The sequence below is a fragment of the Dermacentor silvarum genome, chromosome 7, assembly GCF_013339745.2.
Source record: "Dermacentor silvarum isolate Dsil-2018 chromosome 7, BIME_Dsil_1.4, whole genome shotgun sequence".
Lineage (NCBI taxonomy): Eukaryota > Metazoa > Arthropoda > Arachnida > Ixodida > Ixodidae > Dermacentor > Dermacentor silvarum.
In genome coordinates, this window is record NC_051160.1 from 176,507,982 (window position 1) to 176,529,203 (window position 21,222).

The 21,222-nt window shown below is 48.5% G+C and overlaps 2 protein-coding genes across 2 annotated transcripts; one reads left to right on the plus strand and one right to left on the minus strand.

The window, feature by feature from the left end:
* The first annotated feature begins 593 nt into the window (after positions 1-593).
* On the plus strand, positions 594-1,166 carry LOC119459361 (uncharacterized). Its single transcript, XM_037721164.1, has one exon. It carries the CDS (start codon positions 594-596, stop codon positions 1,164-1,166), a length of 573 nt encoding a protein of 190 aa, XP_037577092.1.
* Positions 1,167-8,916: 7,750 nt separating this feature from the next.
* Positions 8,917-11,030, minus strand: LOC125947073 (uncharacterized). The gene is made up of 2 exons (XM_049671393.1): positions 10,249-11,030; positions 8,917-9,052 (listed from the first exon to the last, which is right to left on the minus strand). Exons 1-2 carry the CDS (start codon positions 10,936-10,938, stop codon positions 8,987-8,989), a joined length of 756 nt encoding a protein of 251 aa, XP_049527350.1. The 5' UTR covers positions 10,939-11,030; the 3' UTR covers positions 8,917-8,986.
* Between the last annotated feature and the right edge of the window lie 10,192 nt (positions 11,031-21,222).

The following is a 21,222-nucleotide window of genomic DNA, read 5'->3' on the forward strand; positions in this document are numbered from 1 at the left end:
TGGTTTCTTCACTTTTTTTTTCCACAACGTGAAGACTTGGAAATTTTATGGAATACATTCTGTGTTGAAATAACCTACGTCGTGTTCAGATTTCACGTCCTCTGCACTTTAGACTAAGTATATTTACACTCACTGTCTTTTGTAAATACTGTAAAACAATTTAGCGCTTAATTAGCTAAATACAAACGGCTAGAAAAGGTCATGCCTTAGTTGGCCAGTAGGTGTTTAAACCATTTAAAAACCTTTTCAAGACATCCTCAATACGTCCAGCAGAACGTATTGTAGCCGTTTTCAAAACGTTCCCAGGATGTCTTGCACGACGTCTTCTACCCGTCTTTAAGACGTCTGCAAGACGTCTTGTAAAACGTCTGATATCCCAGATATGGCGGTGCATTAGACGGTCTTAGAGACGGCTACAAGACGTTTTAAGACGCCCGACAAAATCTTGGTAAGATGTCCTGAAGAAGTATTTGCTATCGCCGAAACGTCTTCAGGACGTCTTGCAAACGTTTAAAATGGTTTTCAAGACGTCCTGCTTATCTTGTCAAGACGTCTTGAAGACGGCTTCTAGACCAATGTGTGTTCAGTGGGTTATGTGCCACCCAGACTCAACCTGGCTCGAGGCCATCCCAGCCGTCATCCTCGGTCTTCGCGCCACCTTCAAACTGGACATCCACGTTACACCAGCGGAGCTCGTCTACGGGGAACCACTCCGTCTCCCAGGTGAATTTCTCGCTGCACTGCCTTCCAGCACTACGACGTCAGTTCCCACCGACTTCGTCGCCCGGCTCCGACGCACCATCGCCGCCTTACACCCGTCACCTGCAGCCCACAACTGCAAGCCTACACCTTTCGTGTTCAAGGAGCTAGCATCGTGCACGCACACTTTCCTCCGCGACGACACCGTCCGCAGGCCTTTCCAGCCACCCTACAGCGGACCCTACCTGGTCATCCATCGGGACGACAAAAACTTCTCTCTGCGCCTGAACGGGAACGACGTCCGCGTCTCGATTGACCGGCTAAATCCCGCATACATCGCTGCGAACGAACCGGGCAGCGCCACTCCATCCACAGGCATCTATCCGCAGCCGCCGTCGTCGCAACCCGCTCCGGTCCCGACACGCTCTGGACGTCTGGTACGCCTCCCAGATTTCTACAGACCCTGAGGGCTGTACACTCCGCGGGGGGGGGGGGGGGGGGGGGGGGGTTGATGTGGCGACACACTGCGCACAAACCGGCGCAGCCTCCGCCTCGCCACTTGCTAGCCCGGTGTGACACGCCTGCATGCTGCACCACGCCTCCGATAAGGGACAGCGCCACCGCAGCGTCACCGGAGGCTTACGCGAAAGATTCTTCCTTCCTTCGATAACCGTTCGAGCGCAGCGGCGGTATGCTCGCCCCGCCGCTGCTACTCCGCTAATGAACAGTCGTTATGTTTCATGTTGGGATGCGTCCTTCCATCGACACGGCATGCCACAAGCGTATTACTCTCCTGTTACCACCGATGTTTAGACGCACCGGGACGGTGCTTCTGCCGCTGGGGATCATTATACATGCATATTGCGTGTTTCTTGTGGACGATGCGCGCGGGTGCCCCGACGAAGAAGACGAACTCCTTTTTGCTCTCGAGCTGTCGGCTGAGCTGGCCAGCGGTGCAGTTGTCTTTTGTAAATATACATTGTAAATAGTCTCCAGTGCTTAATCCTTCGTTCGCCTAACAATATTATTTGTGCTAAAGATGTTTAAGAACTTCTATAATGCACTAAAATCATCTCCAAACAATGTTAAATTTCTCGTATAAATTGGGCTAATATGACGTACCTCTTTTAGAATATGGTGCAGTTGTACGGAATGCGCACAAGCTAGCAATGTTAACAAGCTGGAACCCATCCACAAGAAAGCCATTTGCCTTGTTACAGACAGTTTGACCATGACTTTCCCCATTAAGTCACATTTTTCTTGAATTGTCAATGTCTTAAATTTGCACTATCTGGGTTTGAAAACCCATATTGTTTGTTATGCTTCAGTAGCTTTGAAAGGTTAAGTGAAAGCTATGTTTAGACCAATACAAAAAAGAAATAAACGGTGAGGCTATGTTTGTCAGCTTTTATTTGTTTCTTTTGCACAAAATATTCATAATTGCATTGCAAGGCCAACTAGCTTGAAAGTGGGTGCTCATTAAACATGCCATGCTGCGAAGAAAGATTTAAAAAAAATTATGGTGCCATTTGACTGAGAACTTGTGCTACCAAAATGAGAAAGACAAAAAGGAGTTTTATGTCTAAAGCTATATTTCTCAACCTAATTAAAATGAATTCAGATTGTAAATTGATTGCCTCATAACTATCGTATACAAGCAAGTCTTCATTGCAGACCTTACTGCACATATTTGCTGTTGTGACATAAGCTACCACAATTGGTCCATTCAATTCACCCGCACCCCTATGAACCAATTCACGCAGTGGGGCACAAGAATTAAGTTATAAAAGTTGTGCAGCTCAATTCATTTCATCGGTGCAGGCACAACGCGACACTCGAAACAAATGCCGAGGTGCAGACACGGTGCAGGCATTATGTTCTGTCCGCCTAAAGAGCGCCATTCATGTCAGTTTGAGAGGTCCTAAACTGCAGGTATGGTCAGTTTCTGAGGAACACCTCGCGTGACGCTCCCTCCTAGTTTTTTTTTTTAGGAGCGAAGCTCCTTAGGCTCTCACGATGTCCGTTGCCGCCGTCGTCGTCGTAGTTCCCCGTCGCGCACGCAGCGCGCCTACTGACCGCGCACAGGTGTTGCGCTGTGCCGGCGCCGCTCCGAAACCCCTCTCCGAGCAAGCGCACGACGTCTTGCGCAGAACCGTTCGCAGAGCGCACGCAGCGGGCATACCGATCGCGCGCAGGTGTTGCGCCGGCGGCGCGCCGCTGTCGCTACTGCAGTATGGAGGAGCGTGAACGTAAGCGCAAACGTCGTGACTCTGATCCTACAGAGAACGAGACGCGGCAGCCCAACGGCAACGCCGCGAAGCTAACCCCGAGCTACGAGCACGAGAAGCAGCAGCATGCCGGCAACGGTATCAAGACCCCGAAGCGAAAGCTCGAGCTGCAGCTGTACCGTCCAAGGAGCTTAACCCTATCATCAGCATTCACTTCGTTGATCAGCTGCCAATTTTCGCCTAGTTTCGAGCGGCGGTTGCGGACGGTTCAAATAGCGCGCCGGAGATCCGAACGTAAGTGACGCCCCCAGCAGGAATTCCAACAGCGGTCGCTAATAATTTGGCAAGCAGAACTGTGCCGCTGCTCTTTCATTGATGCAGATGATTTTCTTCTTGTTTTAGGGGCGAAGCTCCTTAGGGTGTGTCTGTCCCTCCTCTGTAGTATGTAGTAGTAGTAGTAGTCGTCGTCGTAGTAGAAGTCGTCGTCGTCGTCGTAGTAGGTAGCCACGTCTACTTTTATCAGAAAAAAAAAATTCCGAAAGTTGTGTCCGTAGCGCGGAATCGAACCAGGGACCCCTCGCTTCCGAACGCACGGCGCTAACCACTACGCCACGAAGCGCTTTTTTTTTTTTCTTTATTGCTACGCCACGAAGCGCACATGGGCACCCGCACCACGATGACAATAAACCCCCAACATTAACGAAAGACTGCGCGTTTCTAACGCGTTTGTGCTCGTTTAAGAAGCTGGTGTAAGACGCTGTAGCCTCTCCGCCTTACCCCCGTATTCATAAACGCTCCTCGACTTGAACTTGACTTGCCACCGCCTTGGCAGCGCGTTCGAAACGCGTTGAAGGCGGTGGCAAACCAAGTTCAAGTCGAGGAGCGTTTATGAATACGGGGGTTATACTCTCTCAGCAGTCATGTGATGAGAGGAACGCGCGGTTGTCGACGGGAGTGGACGCGCTTCACATCGACTCCTGCAATTATGCCAATCAACGCAGCGTTAATTTACAGTTACCGCGATATAATTGGTACCAAAGTGTGCGTGAAGGTGCGGGGCATCGACCAGTACCAGTTTTGACCAAGCGGTGCGTGATTCTCTCGATTTACGAGGACTCTTTTCTGGTGCGGTGCGGACTTTTCGCTAAGCCTAACGTAGGCCTACCACGAGTACGCCCACCGATCGTGACGGGCCCGGCTGCTAGGCCTAACCCGGCGACGAGTAAGACCAAGATGGCGTCCGAAATGGAAGTGGTCACGTCGATGGAAGACAACATGGCGTCAACGCTGAGCATCGGCAGTTTCGGCGGGCGCACGTGCATCGAAGTTCACGGAGAGGACAATACACCGGAAGAAGTCGAAGGCTGGTCGGCCTCCGGCAAGCGCATCAAGCAGATCATGGCCGGCAAGGAAAACGGTGACTCCGCCACGATTACTCGCCAGTCTAGGCTAGAGCACTGCACGGGCTCGGGCTTACCCGAAAGCCCGGGCCCGGCTCGGCCCGTGGGCCGGGTAGAGCAGTCTTTTCACGGGCTCGGGCCGGGCTCGGGCACGGCGTGTGCTTTTTGACCCGGGCCCGGGCCGGGCTCGGGTTTTTTGACGCGGGCCCGGGCGGGCTCGGGCTTTCTGGTGGTGTGCATGTAACGTGCAGCGAGTTATTCTCGGGCGTCTCAACTCTGAAAAACATGTATTTTTTGGTCTCGGGCCGGGTTGCGCATTTACATTCGCGCGCCCGTACAGCCGGTTGACTGCAGCGCACCCGCGCGGCACCAACGGAAACTACGCATCTATATAGGTGCTTTTCGGTCCTAGGGGTCGCGCGTACCTATCTCCGTCGAGCTATGGTGGCCACGACCGGCTTTATGATGGTGGCATAGTCGAGCCCCCTAGTCCCCGCTCGCCGCCATAGCCGCGGGGACGCCTTCGCTCGGCCAGGCTCGGCAATTCGCCGCGAGCAGGTGGTCCGCACACTGCGGGAATCGATGTCTATCCTTCATTGTTTGAGATAAAACGAAGCGATACAAGGTGGAACAACGCGTTTGCGCGAACGGAGCTGTGCGTGCGCAAACAGCGCAACGACGTCCACGTTGAGAAGACGATCGTTTTCTAGTGCGGCCGTGGCGAGCCGACTGTTGGGTTCTAGTGCAGGTACTGAACGCGCATTAACTAGAGAAACACGGGATTTTGACGCGATTAGCGACAGTGTATACAACCGTACGGACTTACGTTTGTGTCATATGGTCAAAGTTAAAACGACGACGGCATTTGTGCGCCGGCGAAGTGTTAAAACGTGATTACATTTGGCCGATCATGAAGTCGGAGGGAAGTATGCATGCGATCGTGGACCAATGGTAGAGCATCAAGCTCGGAGTCATATCTGAAAGAACTTTAACTTTTATTCTCTGATTATGCCACAGTGCTAGAGCCTTTATTGCCATTAGTAAACAGGCAAGAAGACAATACATTGCTGCTCTACTCCTGTCGCGACTGTTTAGTCAAATAGTTTTAGTCTAGCCGTGTTACGGTACGGTAAGTGCTGTAACGTACCGCGATGACCGAATACGTTTGGGCTGCGTGTGTGCTCGATGCGTACGGTAACTTGATAATGATGGTAACGGCTAACATTATTAGGCCTTGCAGAATGCAAGAACTATGTGCTGAGTGCGAAATAATTTTGGCAGATACTAGAAAGCTTTAACTTGTCTATTCACGTATTATTCTTTACGGAGTTGCCTGTTACGGCAAATGTGCATGCCAGTCACAAAGCTGGTGGCGACATCTTGCGACGCTTTGTCCAAGAACACGTGAAACCTTTTTTTTTTTTTTTTTTTTTTGTTACGTAGGTGTGTTTGTCGAAGCAATATATAAAAATAGGACTGTTTGTTGTAAATTGCACCGCTGTCGACACTTTACACCAGCAGATAAGTAGAATATAGTTAGTTACTGCAATAAAAACTCAGCGCCCCCTCTAAGTAAAGTCTACGTCACTAGATGGCGCCACCAACCTGAAGTGTTGTTTTTTTCTGCCACGTTTTATGTTCTGTTTCTTTGGTTAATTTTCGGTTATTTGAATTTTTTTCTCATTCGGCCTGAGTATATTACTCGCCTGTACGAAGGGTACGGCCACAAGTTCAGTTCAGCTCAAGGTTATTCTTCCGGTTAGAGGGACTGTCATACTTGCTGCCACTTCGCCACGTCGCAGAAGGTGAATAAATTTAACTCGTCCCTTGGTCCTACCATGGTGAAAAACGCACGCGAGACGCGGACATGCACGGCGTGGGCTCTGTGGCCGACGCCACTTGCTCGCTATGTTTAGTATGCGGTAACGTATGGTAAAACTAAAAGGGGAAAGAAATTGAGATCCAAGCTAAGTGACCAGTGGCGCACCGACGGGGGGGGGGATTCGGGGGTTGTAACCTCCCCCCCCCCCCCTGAGGCCGACTTAAACCCCCCTTCTGTTTAACCCCTTTTCTTTCCTTAGGCATTTGAGTACTGTAAATAAGATGTAAGACGCGCAATCGCCTGCACACTCGAAAAAAGCGCATTTTTTGACAATTTCCCGCGAAGAAATCGAAATTAGTGCTGTTTAGATGGTATTGGCAAACTGTCAACCCCCCCCCCCCCCCTGGCAGAAATCCTGACTGGACACAATTTGTCACTTACAGTAGTAAGTGACAAATTGTGTCCAGTCAGTTTTGAACACCGTCAACTCAATGCATCATTAGAGTTTTAGTTTCACGTACGTGGAAGAGTTCGCGTACGTGGAGCTCCTACGTGACTGAAGTGCGCATGCGCAGAACGTGGAGGCCGCCCGCGCGTCTTGCGGACGCGCGTGAAAACTTCGTGCTTGCGCTGCGTGCTCTACGTACGTGGCGGTCCGACGGGGCGCTCTCGCGAGTTACGAAACTATCGAGAGACAGCAGGTTTCAAGATGGCGGCAGACCAAGCGAACGCTCCGAGCAGTGCTCCGCGCCTAAGATTTTCAAAAAGTGACGACTTAGACCTACTTCGTGATGTTCGAGACTGCAACCCATTCGAAGACATGATGCGGTATCCAATGAGATGGACTGAAATCGCCGTGCGGCTGTCGGCGGCCAGGGGAAAAGTGTTCAGTGCTCGAACTGTGCACGATCGCACAGACCTCCTGCTCACGCAGTACGCTGACAAGGACAGCAAAAGCCTCCGCAGGTAAATAACCTTGCTGCTTCAGTTGTGTGTAGCGCAAACAGATAGACGGTAAAGGTCAGTATATTTTTCGCAATTGCACGAATACGCAGGTCAGGAACTGAAGAGGAGTATGAAGAGCAAGATAAGCTGCTCCAAGAACTTCTCGACATGGCAAGAGAAAACCGCTACAGATATCGACGAATCCGAAAAACTTGTGGCAAACAGAGCTCTTCAGGTGGGGAAACTGTACGGCTTTCCAAGTTGGCGGCGTGCCGTTCCAGAGACGCTGCTGCAGCTGCAGCCTACGCTGCGACATCGAGCAGCAGCAACAGCAGCGGTACCAACTTGGGCAATGCACGAAAATATGTGCTTGCAACCTATGACTGCTGCCGATCAACCCGCAAATTAACCATTGCCCTTCACTATAATTTTATACGCCTGATACGTTTCCCTGTTCTTAACGTGACTTCTCTTGCATGTTTCAAAAAATTATTTTACTTGCTATTCGCACGACTGCAGGCACTGACAATGCGACACCGTCGCTGTTGTTTGATCATATGATCACTGGCAATGGCGACACTGCAATCGTTCTGGACGAGCAGCAACAGCAAGTCCCGATGCCCGCGCCCACCATCTGTGAGGAGCTCTCTGATGTAGCAGCCAGCCCTTCCCCGTCGTCACCGGCGGGTTCGGTCATCTTAGGGGACACTCGCAACACCCAGGAGCTGCAAGTGGCACGAAACGAGCCTGTGCGGAACTACGGTAAACACTGTTTTTGTATAATCCACCAAATGTAAGCATAGCTTTTTTAGAGGCGCTCACTATTCGCTCAAGTATGTGCTTTAACATGAACGGTTTTAATCTGAAAGCTTTGTTGTATAATGTATAATGCACTTATTAAATATTTTTATTGTACAGGTAAACGAACCCAAGGTGGAAAGCAGGAAACGGCAGACTTCCAGTTTTTAGAGAAGAGGATGAAGCATGACGAATTCATGAAAGAAAAAGACTTCATCATAGAGTCCAGACGCCTTAAATTAGAAGAGGATCGCCTTGCCTGGGAGAAAGAAAAAGCTCTCATCGAGTCTGAGTTAAGAGGGGAAGAAAGAAAGCTAAAGGCTGAACAGCTGGCCGAGGAAAGGCGTGAACGAGCGGAAGAACGCCGCATGGCAGCAGCTCAACAGCAAGCATTCTTAAGCGTGCTGGAGAACATTGTCACAAAGGTTAATAAATGAATTAAGTCTGCAAATTTGGCTAGTTCGTGGTAGCGTGGCTCATGGTTGTGAATAAAGCTAACACAAGGGACAAAGAAACTGTCATTAGTTTCGTTTTTGTCTCTTGTGTTAGCGCTGTGTTTTATTCACTACCATTTATAAACGAAGCGTGCACTGCTGTATTGAAAAACGCTTTAATAGTCACAGCAAACGTGGGAAAAACTGAATAAGCTGTTGCGCACCCACAAACTCTGGCGTGGAATACTTATCGAGCTCGAACACAACGGTGAAGTTCTTTTGAATAGTATGTTGCAGTTTTGCCACCGGGCAGCGATACTAAGCTGCTAGTTCTTCACTGCAAGGGCCTCAGGTACTCCTGCAATGAAGGTGGATGTAATCCAAAGTACAGCGACACTTGGCTGCCATACAAACATGTGTGGCAGTTTGCTAGGATAGTGCTGCATATATACATTTCAACAACCTGCTGCTTGAGGAGTTTTTGGTTTTTTCTGAAGTCCAGAAAGGCAAATTCGCTAATAATCTTTGCGAAACCCCACTCGACTGCTTGCCGAACACGGCTCATGCCTTTGTTGAATAACAGCTGTGTGTATGTTTGGGAGGAGCGACTGTAGGGCTTCATGATAAGTGGTTTCAGGGGATACGCCGGGTCGCCATATATCACAGAATTGTGATTTTGCACCAGCCTCTCCAACTTCGAATAAAGGCCACTGGATCGGAGTATTCCTGCATAAAAAATAAAAAAAAACACATTGTACAAGCATAAAATAATCTAACTAGCGTGACTTAGTGTATGATAGCAATGCAACAAGCAACACTAGGTGTTGCCCTTATCAAATGGAGGTAACATGTTTTCGTGCACTTGACACATTCACTTCAGTGAGTGAGGAATTTTGAGAAAAAGACCTACCCGCATCATGTCGTCCTCCAGGATATGGACCGTCGACTTGGCACACTATGCCGTTTGGACACATAAGCGACTGATACTTTAAACAATGAACACGCTTGTGGCCAGAAAAATATGCTCGTTGATTCCATTTTGGGCGACAGATTGGGCGAGCCGTCCCGTCAATGAATGCCCAGCAATTGGGTAGCGGTGCGCCTTTGTTTTGGACAGCCTGCGATATGAAATAAATGTATTACAACAAATCCTTAGTAATGTTTCTCGTAATAAAAAACAGATGCGTTATGTGCACTGGATGGCGAAAAGACTTGTGCATGCACAAAGTATGCGATATGAGGCGACTAGCTATGACTTTGTTAACACCGTTTTTACAAGAGACCTCGTCATTCTGAAGACGGACAAATTAATGACATAAACAAAAATCATCGCCAGACAGAGTACCCTCCCCCTTATTTTGTTATGGTCTCGTTCATGTGGTTGCAGAAGTATTTTTGCACATGGTGTTTCTTCGGTGGCACATCTTCCTGTAACTTCATGCACATGCCTATAAAGGGTTGTTGCTATAGTGCAATCAGATTACCTATTACAAGTATTCACTAAAGATGTACACATTATCCCAGCCTCTCATGAGCAAGTTCTAGCTGTATACGATGGGCGAAGCTAAGTGCAACTTCCAATCTTTGGCAGAAGGGCTAACTGCGCTGCTGTTCGCATACGCTTATAAGGCTTTCTATAACTCATGAATATAAACGCGACACTGTCACTATAAAAAAAATTTTACGATGCTATAATATGCGTGGAACTGCCCATATGACTAATGTGATTACGATCGTGGTTGCAACGCTTTAATGTATAGCTTGATTTAAAAGAAAACCAGAAAATTAAGTGAAATGAAATGGAGGGCCACTTTAATTAACACGAACGTATCCCGGCCTAATTTTCCGATACCGTGAGAATTGCAACTGATGAAACTGGGTCGCCCTCTTACACATGTATATTAAATATAAAGTTGGCTTACCTTTGCAAAGTCTTCAAGGCATGTAATAGATAGCCAGTCGTGGTGGTTGCAGTCGGTCATAAGATGGCCAAACACACCTGTGATGTGCCTGATCACTTTGGAAGCTACACTCGACATTACTGAAGAGTGCCTACCGAAAATCGGTTCGAGGTCGCACCACCTATTCGGGTAAGCAAGTCGTCGAAGAGTGATGCACAAAGCCTCTCGACCAGACACATTCACGTTTTGTGCACTTCTCACTGACTCCGGTAGCAGCAGCGCAGACAGTAGCTCGTCAAAGTCCACCTTCTCAAACCTGAATTGCTGCCGGAAAAGTCCAGCTTCTATTCTTGTTGTGTCAAGAAGTCCATTGCGCGAACGGTAGAGCAGCAGCTCTGACTCTCTGTTCCGCCTCATCAGATCCTCCACGTCATCCAGCGAGCCACTTAAATACTGTCGCTCTGTCTCCGTCATGAGGAGGTCGTCAATTTCTGTGCAAGAGAGCATTGACAACAAACGCGGGTCACTAAGTACGCTGCGAGGCATTTTGCTGCTCGAAAGTACGCGGCGACCATGCCACAAATACAAACTGCGCAGTTCGCCTTGCAACAAAAGCACACTTCTGACTCCGACTCGGCTTGGACTTATTTGGCTATAGTAGTGTCTTCGTCTGCCACCAGGGAGCACGAAAAAGCACGCGGAAGCATCCATCGTATGTATGCGAGAGCTCCACGCAGGCACTTCTGGTGCTGCTTCTGCGTACGTGAAACTATAAACGTAGCGGACGCGTGCTGCGTAACGTACGCAGAGTTCTCACGTTTGCGTAATTCTGACGGACCACGGCGACGCGCCCGCCTGGCCATTAGCGCGGCGCGCTCCGGGAAGCCAAGCAAAAGCCGGGGAGGCGGCGGCGCTAGGGCGCAGGGACTCATAGAGCTAGGGGCGTTCGCGGAGACGCGTCCCCAGCAAGTACCTAGATCTGTAGTTCCCTTTAGCGCCGCGCGGGCGCGCTGCAATCGACCGACTGTACGGTACCGACTGTACGATTGACGTACTGAACGGACGAGGAGCAGGAATCACAAAGCAAATAGCCAAAGGGGTCACCGACCTGCGGAATGTTTCAAAAGAAGTACAAATCGCGGTGTGCACGGTGCCAGATGTTGAAAGGCAGGGTTATAAAATTGAAAGGGCAGTTCTTGCAGTAAACAGGGAAATTTGGACTCTAGCTAAAGCAATGAATTTTACGGTCATTGACATCAACCGTGAAGTGCACCGAGCAGGCCGCGAAGGCGCTTTTGTGCGTGACGGGATACATTTTAGTGAAAGTGTAGCAACACCGGTCGGAAATCGATTCGCGGCACGAGCTGTAGCTTTTTTAGGCGGGCCCCAGGCAATCAGGAAGCAGGATTAAGTATTGAACATAGCGAAACACCAGTAAAGGGCAGAATTAGGCGACCAGGAGTCAGGAAAAGACGCAGAAAGGATAAGAATAGAGAAGGTAAAATTTGCTACATTAACATGCAGGGTGGTCGTAAGCAGGAAAAATGGCTGGAAATTCAAACGCAACTGAATGATGAAGCGATTAGTGTGTACGCCTTGACCGAAACGCATCTACGAGATTTGGAGCAGCCGCCTGTTATCGACAACTTTGTATGGGAAGGGTGCAACAGAATGACCGGGTCAAGGAAAGGCGGAGGCGTAGGCGTACTAATTAGGCGAGGTCTGAAGTGGCGAAGGGTAAACGAGACATGTAAAGAGCATTTATGGATTAGTGGTACATGGCAAGGTAAAAAGACGTGGCTGGGAGTAGCTTACCTGTGGACAGGAAGTGATAGCAGGAAAAAAAATAAGGAATTGGTCGATTGCATTAGAAGCGATATTAATGAGTTCAGTAACTCGGGCCAGGTGATATTAGTGGGAGATATGAACGCGCACATGGACGATTTAGACGGATATACTGATTACAACGGCTCTCTAGTGCTGGATTTGTGTGATGAACAGAACCTTATAGTAGTTAACAGGGAGAATAAGTGTCATGGACAGGTAACGTGGCAATGCGGAAACAGGCAGTCATGTATCGACTACGCCTTAGTCTCAGAAATGGTCTACGAACAACTGGGCCACATGATAATAGACGAAAATGGAAAAAATAGCCTGGGAAGCGATCATAGACGTTTAGCATTAAAGTTTGGGAGAGATACCAGCGCAGAACATGAACCAATAGCCTCAGAGTTTTTAAAAATGAATGACGAGCAAATAACAGAGATCGCAAACAACATAGAGAAGAAAATTGAGGCTTTTCCTACAGCAGTCTGGGAATATAAGGAACTGGTGGAGGTTATGCAGCATGAAATAAGGCGGACACGGCAATACAATTGTTGGATTGGAAAGAGGAAACCACGTAAGTGGTGGAACAAGGAAATTAAACAAGCTATAGAAGAGCGTAAAGAGGCATCTAGGGTTCATCGAGAAGCCAAAAGTTGGGATTACAAGAAGAAGAGGTGCTCCTTAGATGGAATACATACCGAGAAAAGAAAAGGGTTGCGAGTGAGCTCGTGCAAGAGAAAATTAAATGCGCAAGTGAACGTTGGGTGCATAACATTCACAAAAGAGACAAAGGCGCCCCAAAAAGATTCTGGAACCATATAAAAGCACTCGGAGCTCCAACTAGAAACTCGCAAACGGCTATAAGGGATGAAGACGGTAACATCTATGAAGGCGATGATGCGCTGCGGTACATCACAGACGTTATCAGGCATAACTTCGGTACGAGAAAAAGCGTAGTTCAGACAACAGATCCAGCAACAACAGAGAGGCCTGAGAGATCAAAATTCAGCATAGAAAGCTTTTATTGGAAAAAGGCAGCAGAAAATGTCCCTAACAACACGGCAGCAGGACCCGATATAATCCCAATACAGCTAATCAAAAACCTCGGTCCAAAAAGCAAGGCACTGCTGACTAATGCCATAGAGCAAGTGATTAGAACAAAGAATATTCCCGTTGGATGGCGTGAAAGCAAGATGAATCTTATCTACAAAGGCAAAGGAGATAAGGATAAGACGAGCTCGTACAGGCCAGTTACAGTAACGTCGGTGATATATAGAATGGCAATGCAAGCCATAAAATTAGAACTGTCGAAGTGGGTGGAGGAAAACGGTGTATTGGGGGAACTACAGAATGGGTTCAGGCCAGGCAGACGCTTAGAAGACAATATGTTTGTACTAACTCAGTGCATAGAGATTTCAGTAGCTCAGAAAAGACCTTTATGGATAGCATTTCTAGATATTAAAGGAGCTTATGACAACGTAGACAGGGAATTGTTGTGGGATATTCTTCAATACGAAGGCATAGATGACGATTTCGTGGAGCTGCTGAGGGAGATATATCGAGACAACCAAGTACAAGTGGCATGGGAAGGCCGAAAAGGAAATGAAATGGTGGGAATTCACCAAGGATTGAAGCAAGGATGCCCTTTGTCACCATTGTTGTTCACGCTTTACGTAAAGGGCATAGAAAGACGACTGGAAAACAGCGAATTAGGTTTTGATTTATCCTACATGCGTAATGGGCAAATGGTGCAACAGAAGATCCCTGGACTGATGTACGCAGACGACATTGTGCTACTAGCGGACAATAAAAAAGATTTACAGATACTTGCGAATATCTGTGGGAACGCAGCGACAAATCTAGGCCTTAAGTTTAGCACAGAGAAATCAGGGATTATGATCTTTAATGAGCACACGAGTAACTTCGTGGTGTCAATTCAACAGCAAGTAATACCCATAGTGAAGCAATATAAGTACCTCGGCGTACACATAAACGAAGGAAAGAATTACTCAAGCAACCACCAAGATAATCTGAAAATAAAGGGGAAGCGGAATGCAGCATTAATGAAACACAGAGCACTGTGGGGCCACAATAAGTATGAGGTGGTGCGTGGAATCTGGAAAGGAGTAATGGTGCCAGCGCTAACATTCGCAAATGCCATTATATGCTTAAAATCGGATATATTGGCGGGTTTGGAAGTTAACCAAAGATCAGTAGGCCGGTTGGCTTTGGGAGCACACGGTAATACGACAAATGAGGCAGTGCATGGAGACATGGGTTGGGCCTCTTTTGAAGTCAGAGAAGCACAAAGCAAAATTAGTTTTGAAGAAAGGCTCAGGAACATGGATGAAAATAAATGGGCGGCTAAAGTGCACAAGTATCTCTACATGAAAAGCGTGGACACAGAATGGAGGAAGAGGTCAAGGAAGTTGGCAACCAAGTACAGGATAATCGAAACTGTAAATAGACAACCAGGGGTCATCAGAAAGAAAGTGAGAGAAATAGAGACCGTGAATTGGATGCAAAGAATGGAAACGAAAAGGACAATGGAGATTTACAAGAATGAGAAGAAAGAAATTAGAAGGGAAAATCTGTACGATAACACAAAGGGCAGTGCCTTGCTATTTGAGGCTCGAGCCGGTTGCCTAAGGACGAAAACATATCGGAACAAATATTCGGAATTAGATGAGACATGTGTATGCTGCAGTAGAGATCCAGAGACCACTCAGCACATCCTAATGGAATGCGACGGGATCCACCCAGCGAGAACCGTAGGTAACGTGCAACTCCCAGAAGCGCTTGGGTTTAAAGTGGAGGGAAACATAAACAGATCAGCCGTAGAGATCAGCAAGAGACGATTGGAGTACTGGTGGAAAAAAAGTAGGGAAAAGATGGATGCGACCTGATCTCTTAAAATCATAGGCAGCGGTACAAGGTAAATTTTTGAAAAAGAAAAATAATGATAGGTATACAAAAATGCAAGATAAAGAACATGTATAGTATACCTGATTAAATCAAGCAGGCTAGGTGACTATTTGTCGCCGCCCCGTTTCAAAGGGGATGCCAATAAATCATCATCATCATCATGTACGGGCGTGCGACTGTAAATGCGCGGCCGGGTTCGGGCCAGTTTTGATCCGGGCTCGGGCCGGGCTCGAGCCTGAGGTAAAGGGGTGGCCGGCCGGGCGGGTAACGTAGATTATTTCCGGGCCCGGGCCGGGCCCGGGTCTCGCCATAAAAGTTGTGATCGGACTCGGGCGGGCCGCCCAACGTAAAAACGGGCCCGGGCCGGGCTCGGGCTGAAAAAATCGGCCCGTGCAGTGCTCTAGTCTAGACCCAAGACCAGGGCCAGCTTTGCTAAGAGAGTTGCAGCTTCGGTAACGAAAGCGGCGAGGATGCCGATAGATATGCCGAAAGAAGACACCAAGGTAGTCATGAGACCACGTGGCGGTCTCAACGTAGCGAAAACGGAGGCTTCAATTATCATGTCGGTCGTCAGGACGGCGGCTCGAGTAACGAAGGAAGAAGCCAAAGCAGACACCATCTGCACAAACGCGCAGCAAAACATCATCGTGGTCAGCACCCCGGACGAGAGGCGCGCCACGCTGTACTCTAAGGTCAAAGCCCTTAACATAGGAAGCAAGACATACGAAATCAACGCCTACCGAACGGCGTCGGACGGCACGGTCAAGGAAGTCATCCGAGGTATAGCCGTAGACGATACCCCGGAGGAGATAGCCGAAAACATCGTGAACCCCTACAACCCCCTAGCGGTGGAGGTGCACAGAATCGGCAATACAACCACGGTGATAGTACTTTTCGCTGGACAGAAAGTACCGAACTACGTCAAGTATGGCTCAATATTGGTCAAGTGCGGGCTTTACCGCAAGCACTTTGACGTGTGCAAGCAATGCGGCAGGGTCGGCCATAGAAGAGACGTATGCCCGAACACCAACGCCAAAGTGTGCTTTGGCTGCGGAAGCGCGAACCCCAGAGAGGGTCACGAACGCGAATGCAAGCCCAAGTGCAAGCTATGCGGGGGACAGCACCCAACGGGCGAGAGGGAATGCAAAAACAAGTACAAGATCCCGTACGTGGTCAAGAAGCGGCAATAGGGAACGCAAGATGGAAGCCATGCAGCAACAACCGGACCCGGAAAGCTCTCCGCCGCGACGAGCGTCGCCTGCCGAGAGACCCCGCGGGGAATCAAAGCAGCGCGACAGCAGCCGCAAAAGGGACGACAGCAAAATAGGCAGGAGCGCCAGTCGCCGCAGACCGTCGCAGTCGAGGGAGAGAGGCTCCTGGGCCGACGCAGTCAAGGCAAACATGGCAGAGAAGAGACAACCACCGGCGCAAAACGCCGCGAAGAAGATCCAAGAAGCGAACGGGGTGGAGAAATCATTGAGAGACGAGAACGAGAAGCTAAAGCGGAGAATCGCCGAACAGGACGCAACCATCAAGGAAATCAACGAGAAGCTAACGACATTAATTGCGATGCAGCAACAGCAGCCGACGCCCGCACAACAGAGGAAACAAGAGATGACCGAGGACGAACCAGAGGTCGAGGTGGACCCGAGAGCCACAATAGCGGCAGGACCAGCTCCCAAGAGGAGAGCCATAGAGGGCGCCAAAGAACGAAAGATAACGGAGAGAATCGAAAAACAGGGCGACAGACTGACCATCTTGAGGCGACCAGCAAGGTAACCAACGAACGCCTCACCGCGCTCGAGCAAACTGTTCAGAAGATGACAACCAACATTCAGAGCCACGATCCAGAACATGATAGCGCAGATGCAAACACAGCTGCAGCCGCACATACAGGCACAAATGCAAAGTATGGAAGCACAGATCATCGCCAAACTGCAGCAATCATGGCCGGGACAGCACGCATAGCAGTAACCACACCGCCAGTGAGAGACCTCTTGGTCTGGCAATGGAATTGCAACGGCTTTAAGGCGGTGGTCCCACTCCGGCGGCACGAGCCCCCCGTTTTCAGTACTTTTGGAGTAACCGTGGCGGCTCTTTTACTTAGGATATAAAGTTGTGGTATATACCATAAAAAGCTTAATTCTTGTAGATTCCAACTATTTATAATAAAAGGAAATTGATTAATGTGATTTAGAAATAAATGCTCAAAAACAAGCATCAGATACATGGTTTTTGCGAACTGTGTCTCAGTTGTGACCATATTTAGAAGAAACTACCGCACTTACTGCATTGCCGCTTGCTCTGTAGCTTTAGGACATATTTATCTAGTTCCTAGACGTAGCAAATTAATTTTTAATTTTTACTTTTTGGATTATTTGCTTTTGAAAATTGCCAAATATTGCAATCTTCTGTTGTAAACAGCCCGGCAACTACATGCTCAAGGAAGCTAAATTTTGGATAAAGTAGAGCTCAAGGAATTTCCATTTAGGACACAAAATTTCATTCGTGTAACTTTATTAGTTTTCCTAATAACGCGGCCGAAAATAAGCAATATTTAGAATTCTGGTTTTATTTTTGCCCAGTTTAGCGGGAAGGTAATAAAGCTGCGAAGCTGCGCTTTAAAACTAATAAAGTTACATGAATGAAATTTTGTGTCCTAAATCGAAATTCCTTGAACTCTACTTTATCCAAAATTTAGCTTCCTTGAGCATGTAGTTGCCGGGCTGTTTACAACAGAAGATTGCAATATTTGGCAATTTTCAAAAGCAAATTATCCAAAAAGTAAAAATAAAGAATTAATTTGCTACGTCTAGGAACTAGATAAATATGTCCTAAAGCTACAGAGCAAGCCGCAATGCAGTAAGTGCGGTAGTTTCTTCTAAATATGGTCACAACTGAGACACAGTTCGCAAAAACCATGTATCACATGCTTGTTCTTGAACATTTATTTCTAAATCACACCAATCAATTTCTTTATATTATATATAGTTGGAATCTACAAGAATTGAGCTTTTTATGGTTTATACGACAACTTGATATCTTAAGTAAAAGAGCCGCCACGGTTGCTCCAAAAGTACTTAAAAAGGGGGGCTCGTGCCGCCGGAGTGGGACCGCCGCCTTAACGGCAAGAGAGCGGTGCTGCTGCAACACTTGCAGCAACAAACGAGGAAACCAGACGTAATAATGATACAAGAAACACACAGCGAAGAGACACCGAGACTCCCGGGCTACCGGTCGCACGACAGCCCGCCGAGCGAAAGGGACACGTCCAAGGGCAAGGGCAGAGGGGTCTGCACCTTCGTTAGGAAAGGGATCACCTTCATGGAACACGAAGTGATCGGCAGAAGCACCATCGAACACTGCACGGTGGAAGTAATTACGGGCAAGAAGAGGAAGGAGAGCACTTTCCTGGTGAACGTATACAGCAATCCGTCTCACGGACAACAGAAGTTCAAGGCACTACTTCACAAGGCGAGTAGAGTCGCGGGGAGCAATACGCTCCTAGTGTGCGGAGACTTTAACGCTCCGAACCAAGGCTGGGGCTACCAAAGAACGACGGTCAAGGGAAGAGAGCTGATGCAAGATGCCACCGACGTGGGACTGAACCTAATCACGGATCCGATCTTTCCCACCAGGATCGGTCCATCGGTTACGAGCACGGTGTAAGAATAAGAAGAGGTGCTGACACTCTCCCCCCAACGCGCGCGAAAGCGCCGCTCCCTCGCGTCCAGATTATGTTCGGCTTGGTTGCAGCTGGTTCGGCGCCGTCGTAGAGGGCGCTGCGGTATGCGGTCCCAGCCTCGGCGGCAAGGCGCGTGCTGCCGCTGCTTCGTCTTCCTGCTTGCATGTGCGGTTGCGCTGTTTTGAAGGCACGATTTTTGTTCGCGTTCGTTTCATGAGCTTGTGCTTGGGTATTGTCGCCACGGGCCCTCGACGAAGGTGGCAGCGGCCTTCTGAGGGGCGTTTGAAATGGCTAGAAAGTGCTTCGTTCCGAACTGTAATTCTGGATACCTGACTTGTGCGGAGCGTGTGCCTTTATTCAAAGCGCCGTCCGACAGCGGTCATCTAGAGCAGTGGCGCCGTGCAAATCTGAGGGCAGACCGAACTCTAACGCCTACCGACCATGTCTGCACCAGCCATTTTTCAGAGGATACGATATCGATGGCCTATTGTCACGACGTCGAAAGCTCGAGGGACAAACGAAACGCACTTGTCGGCAGAGGCAGTAACAAGAACGGACGGTTTTAAAATAGCGCGCGCTAGTCACTGCTTCTTCTTCTTCTTGCTATGTTTTTCATAAGTGCCGATGTGTCTTATGTCGTCATCGCCGCGCTAGACACGTGCCAATATTACGCGGAGCGCTCGATAGAAGGATTCCCACCTTATTTCCAAACTGTCCAAAGAACCTCACACGGTCAAATAAAGCTCGAAAGCCGCTGCGGAAGAGAGAACCTCCTGTGTGCCGCAGTATGTGCAAAATTTGCTGCATGTAAAAGATATATACTGGGTGGTTTACTATCATACACCAAGATTGGAAAATATGTAAATGTCACGTAGCTGGACAGAACCAAGGTAATGTTGTCTGCCGTCGCTTGGAGATACTCAGATTATTTTTTTATTCCGCTTAATTACATAATTATTTTCATAATTGATTAATCAACTCTTTTAATGCTATAATTGGATAAAAAGTATACAGCAGCGTGGAAAACTCCAATATAACTTTCTGTTGCTCAATACGTGATACATAAAACTGTTTTCCGAGCGTGAACGAAACCCGCGAATACAGCAATATTGCCGCGCGACTGGCCGCTCGAGGCACTTTGCGTGTATTCGTGAGCTTCTTTCATGCTCGGAAAAACACTTCTACGTAGCGCGTATTGAGCAATACAAAGCTGTATCGGGAGTCTGATGTTGCTCTACAATTTTCTCATTGACACTTTTAATCTAAATATAATATTTGAGAAGTTGATCAATAAGTATGACTAATTATCTAATTAGGCGAAATGTAAAAAATAACTGAGTATTTCCAAGGGACGGCAACAACACTAATATGGTTCTGTCCAGCTACGTGACATTTGCATATTTTGAAATATTTGTGCACCCTGTAAAATACTGCTGTTTTCTGTGCAGACGTGTGCCTGATTTTCAAATTTGTTCCATCCTGGCTACTGAATTTTTTTTACAATGCGCGTGCGGTGTATATTACACGCTTGCATGTTTTTATACATTTTTTTCATTGTGGGAGTGTATGAGACCGCAAGCTTCTGGGATGGTTATCACCTATTAAAATTATCGAGCTGCTTCATGCACAAGTTCTTTCGTATTGTGTCTATAACTTCAGTGGGCTTTGAGTGCTGGCCGAGTGATCCGTGTTCACGTCATCCATGCCCTGCACAAGGAACCTTCATGTTAGCGAAGCCTGGTACACTTATCACTTGAACGTGAAATAACGATTTTTTTTCGCGCTTTGAGATTTACTCACTCCACTACGGACGAAAATTTAGCGGAGGCAGAGGAATGCCAAGCCGCCGGCGCCGCTAAGCTGGGACCGCTGGCCGCGGCGCCCTCTATCAGCTCGCAGCAGAGCTACTCGGTGCGCCCGCGCGCGGCCGAACATAATCTGGACGCTCCCTCGCGCGCAGTGTCAACACCTAAATATTCTTCCACCGTGGTTACGAGAGACACCACTCCGGACCTTACCTTCGTCAAAACCGAAGGAAGAACGAGAGAAGCGGAATGGAGAAACACGGGACAAGAGCTGGGCAGCGATCACTACGTCGTGGAGGTCGTCGTACCGCTCGAAGGCCAAGGCAACACCGGCATAAGGAAGCATCGCATTACGGATTGGGACGCCTTTCGAACGGCACTACCCGTGGTGCAACTGGACATTATGGACATCGAACAATGGGCGGCTAACGTCGTTGAGACGACGGAAAGAGCCACCAAAGAGCTGGAAACGGACCAACGGATAGACAAGATGGACAGTCGGCTCGCCCACCTGATAGAAGCCAAGCAGTCCATAAAGGCGAGGTGGCAGAAGCAACGAACGAACCGAAGTCTAAGGAAGAAGATCGCTGAGCTCAACAGGCAGATCGAGGCTCACTGCAAGGTGCTATGCACCCAACAATGGAACGAGGCCTGCAATGAAGCCGACGGACAGTTACACAAGGGCAAGACGTGGAACATGCTGCGGCACCTCCTCGACGAAACAAAGACCAAGGGCCACCAACACAACAACCT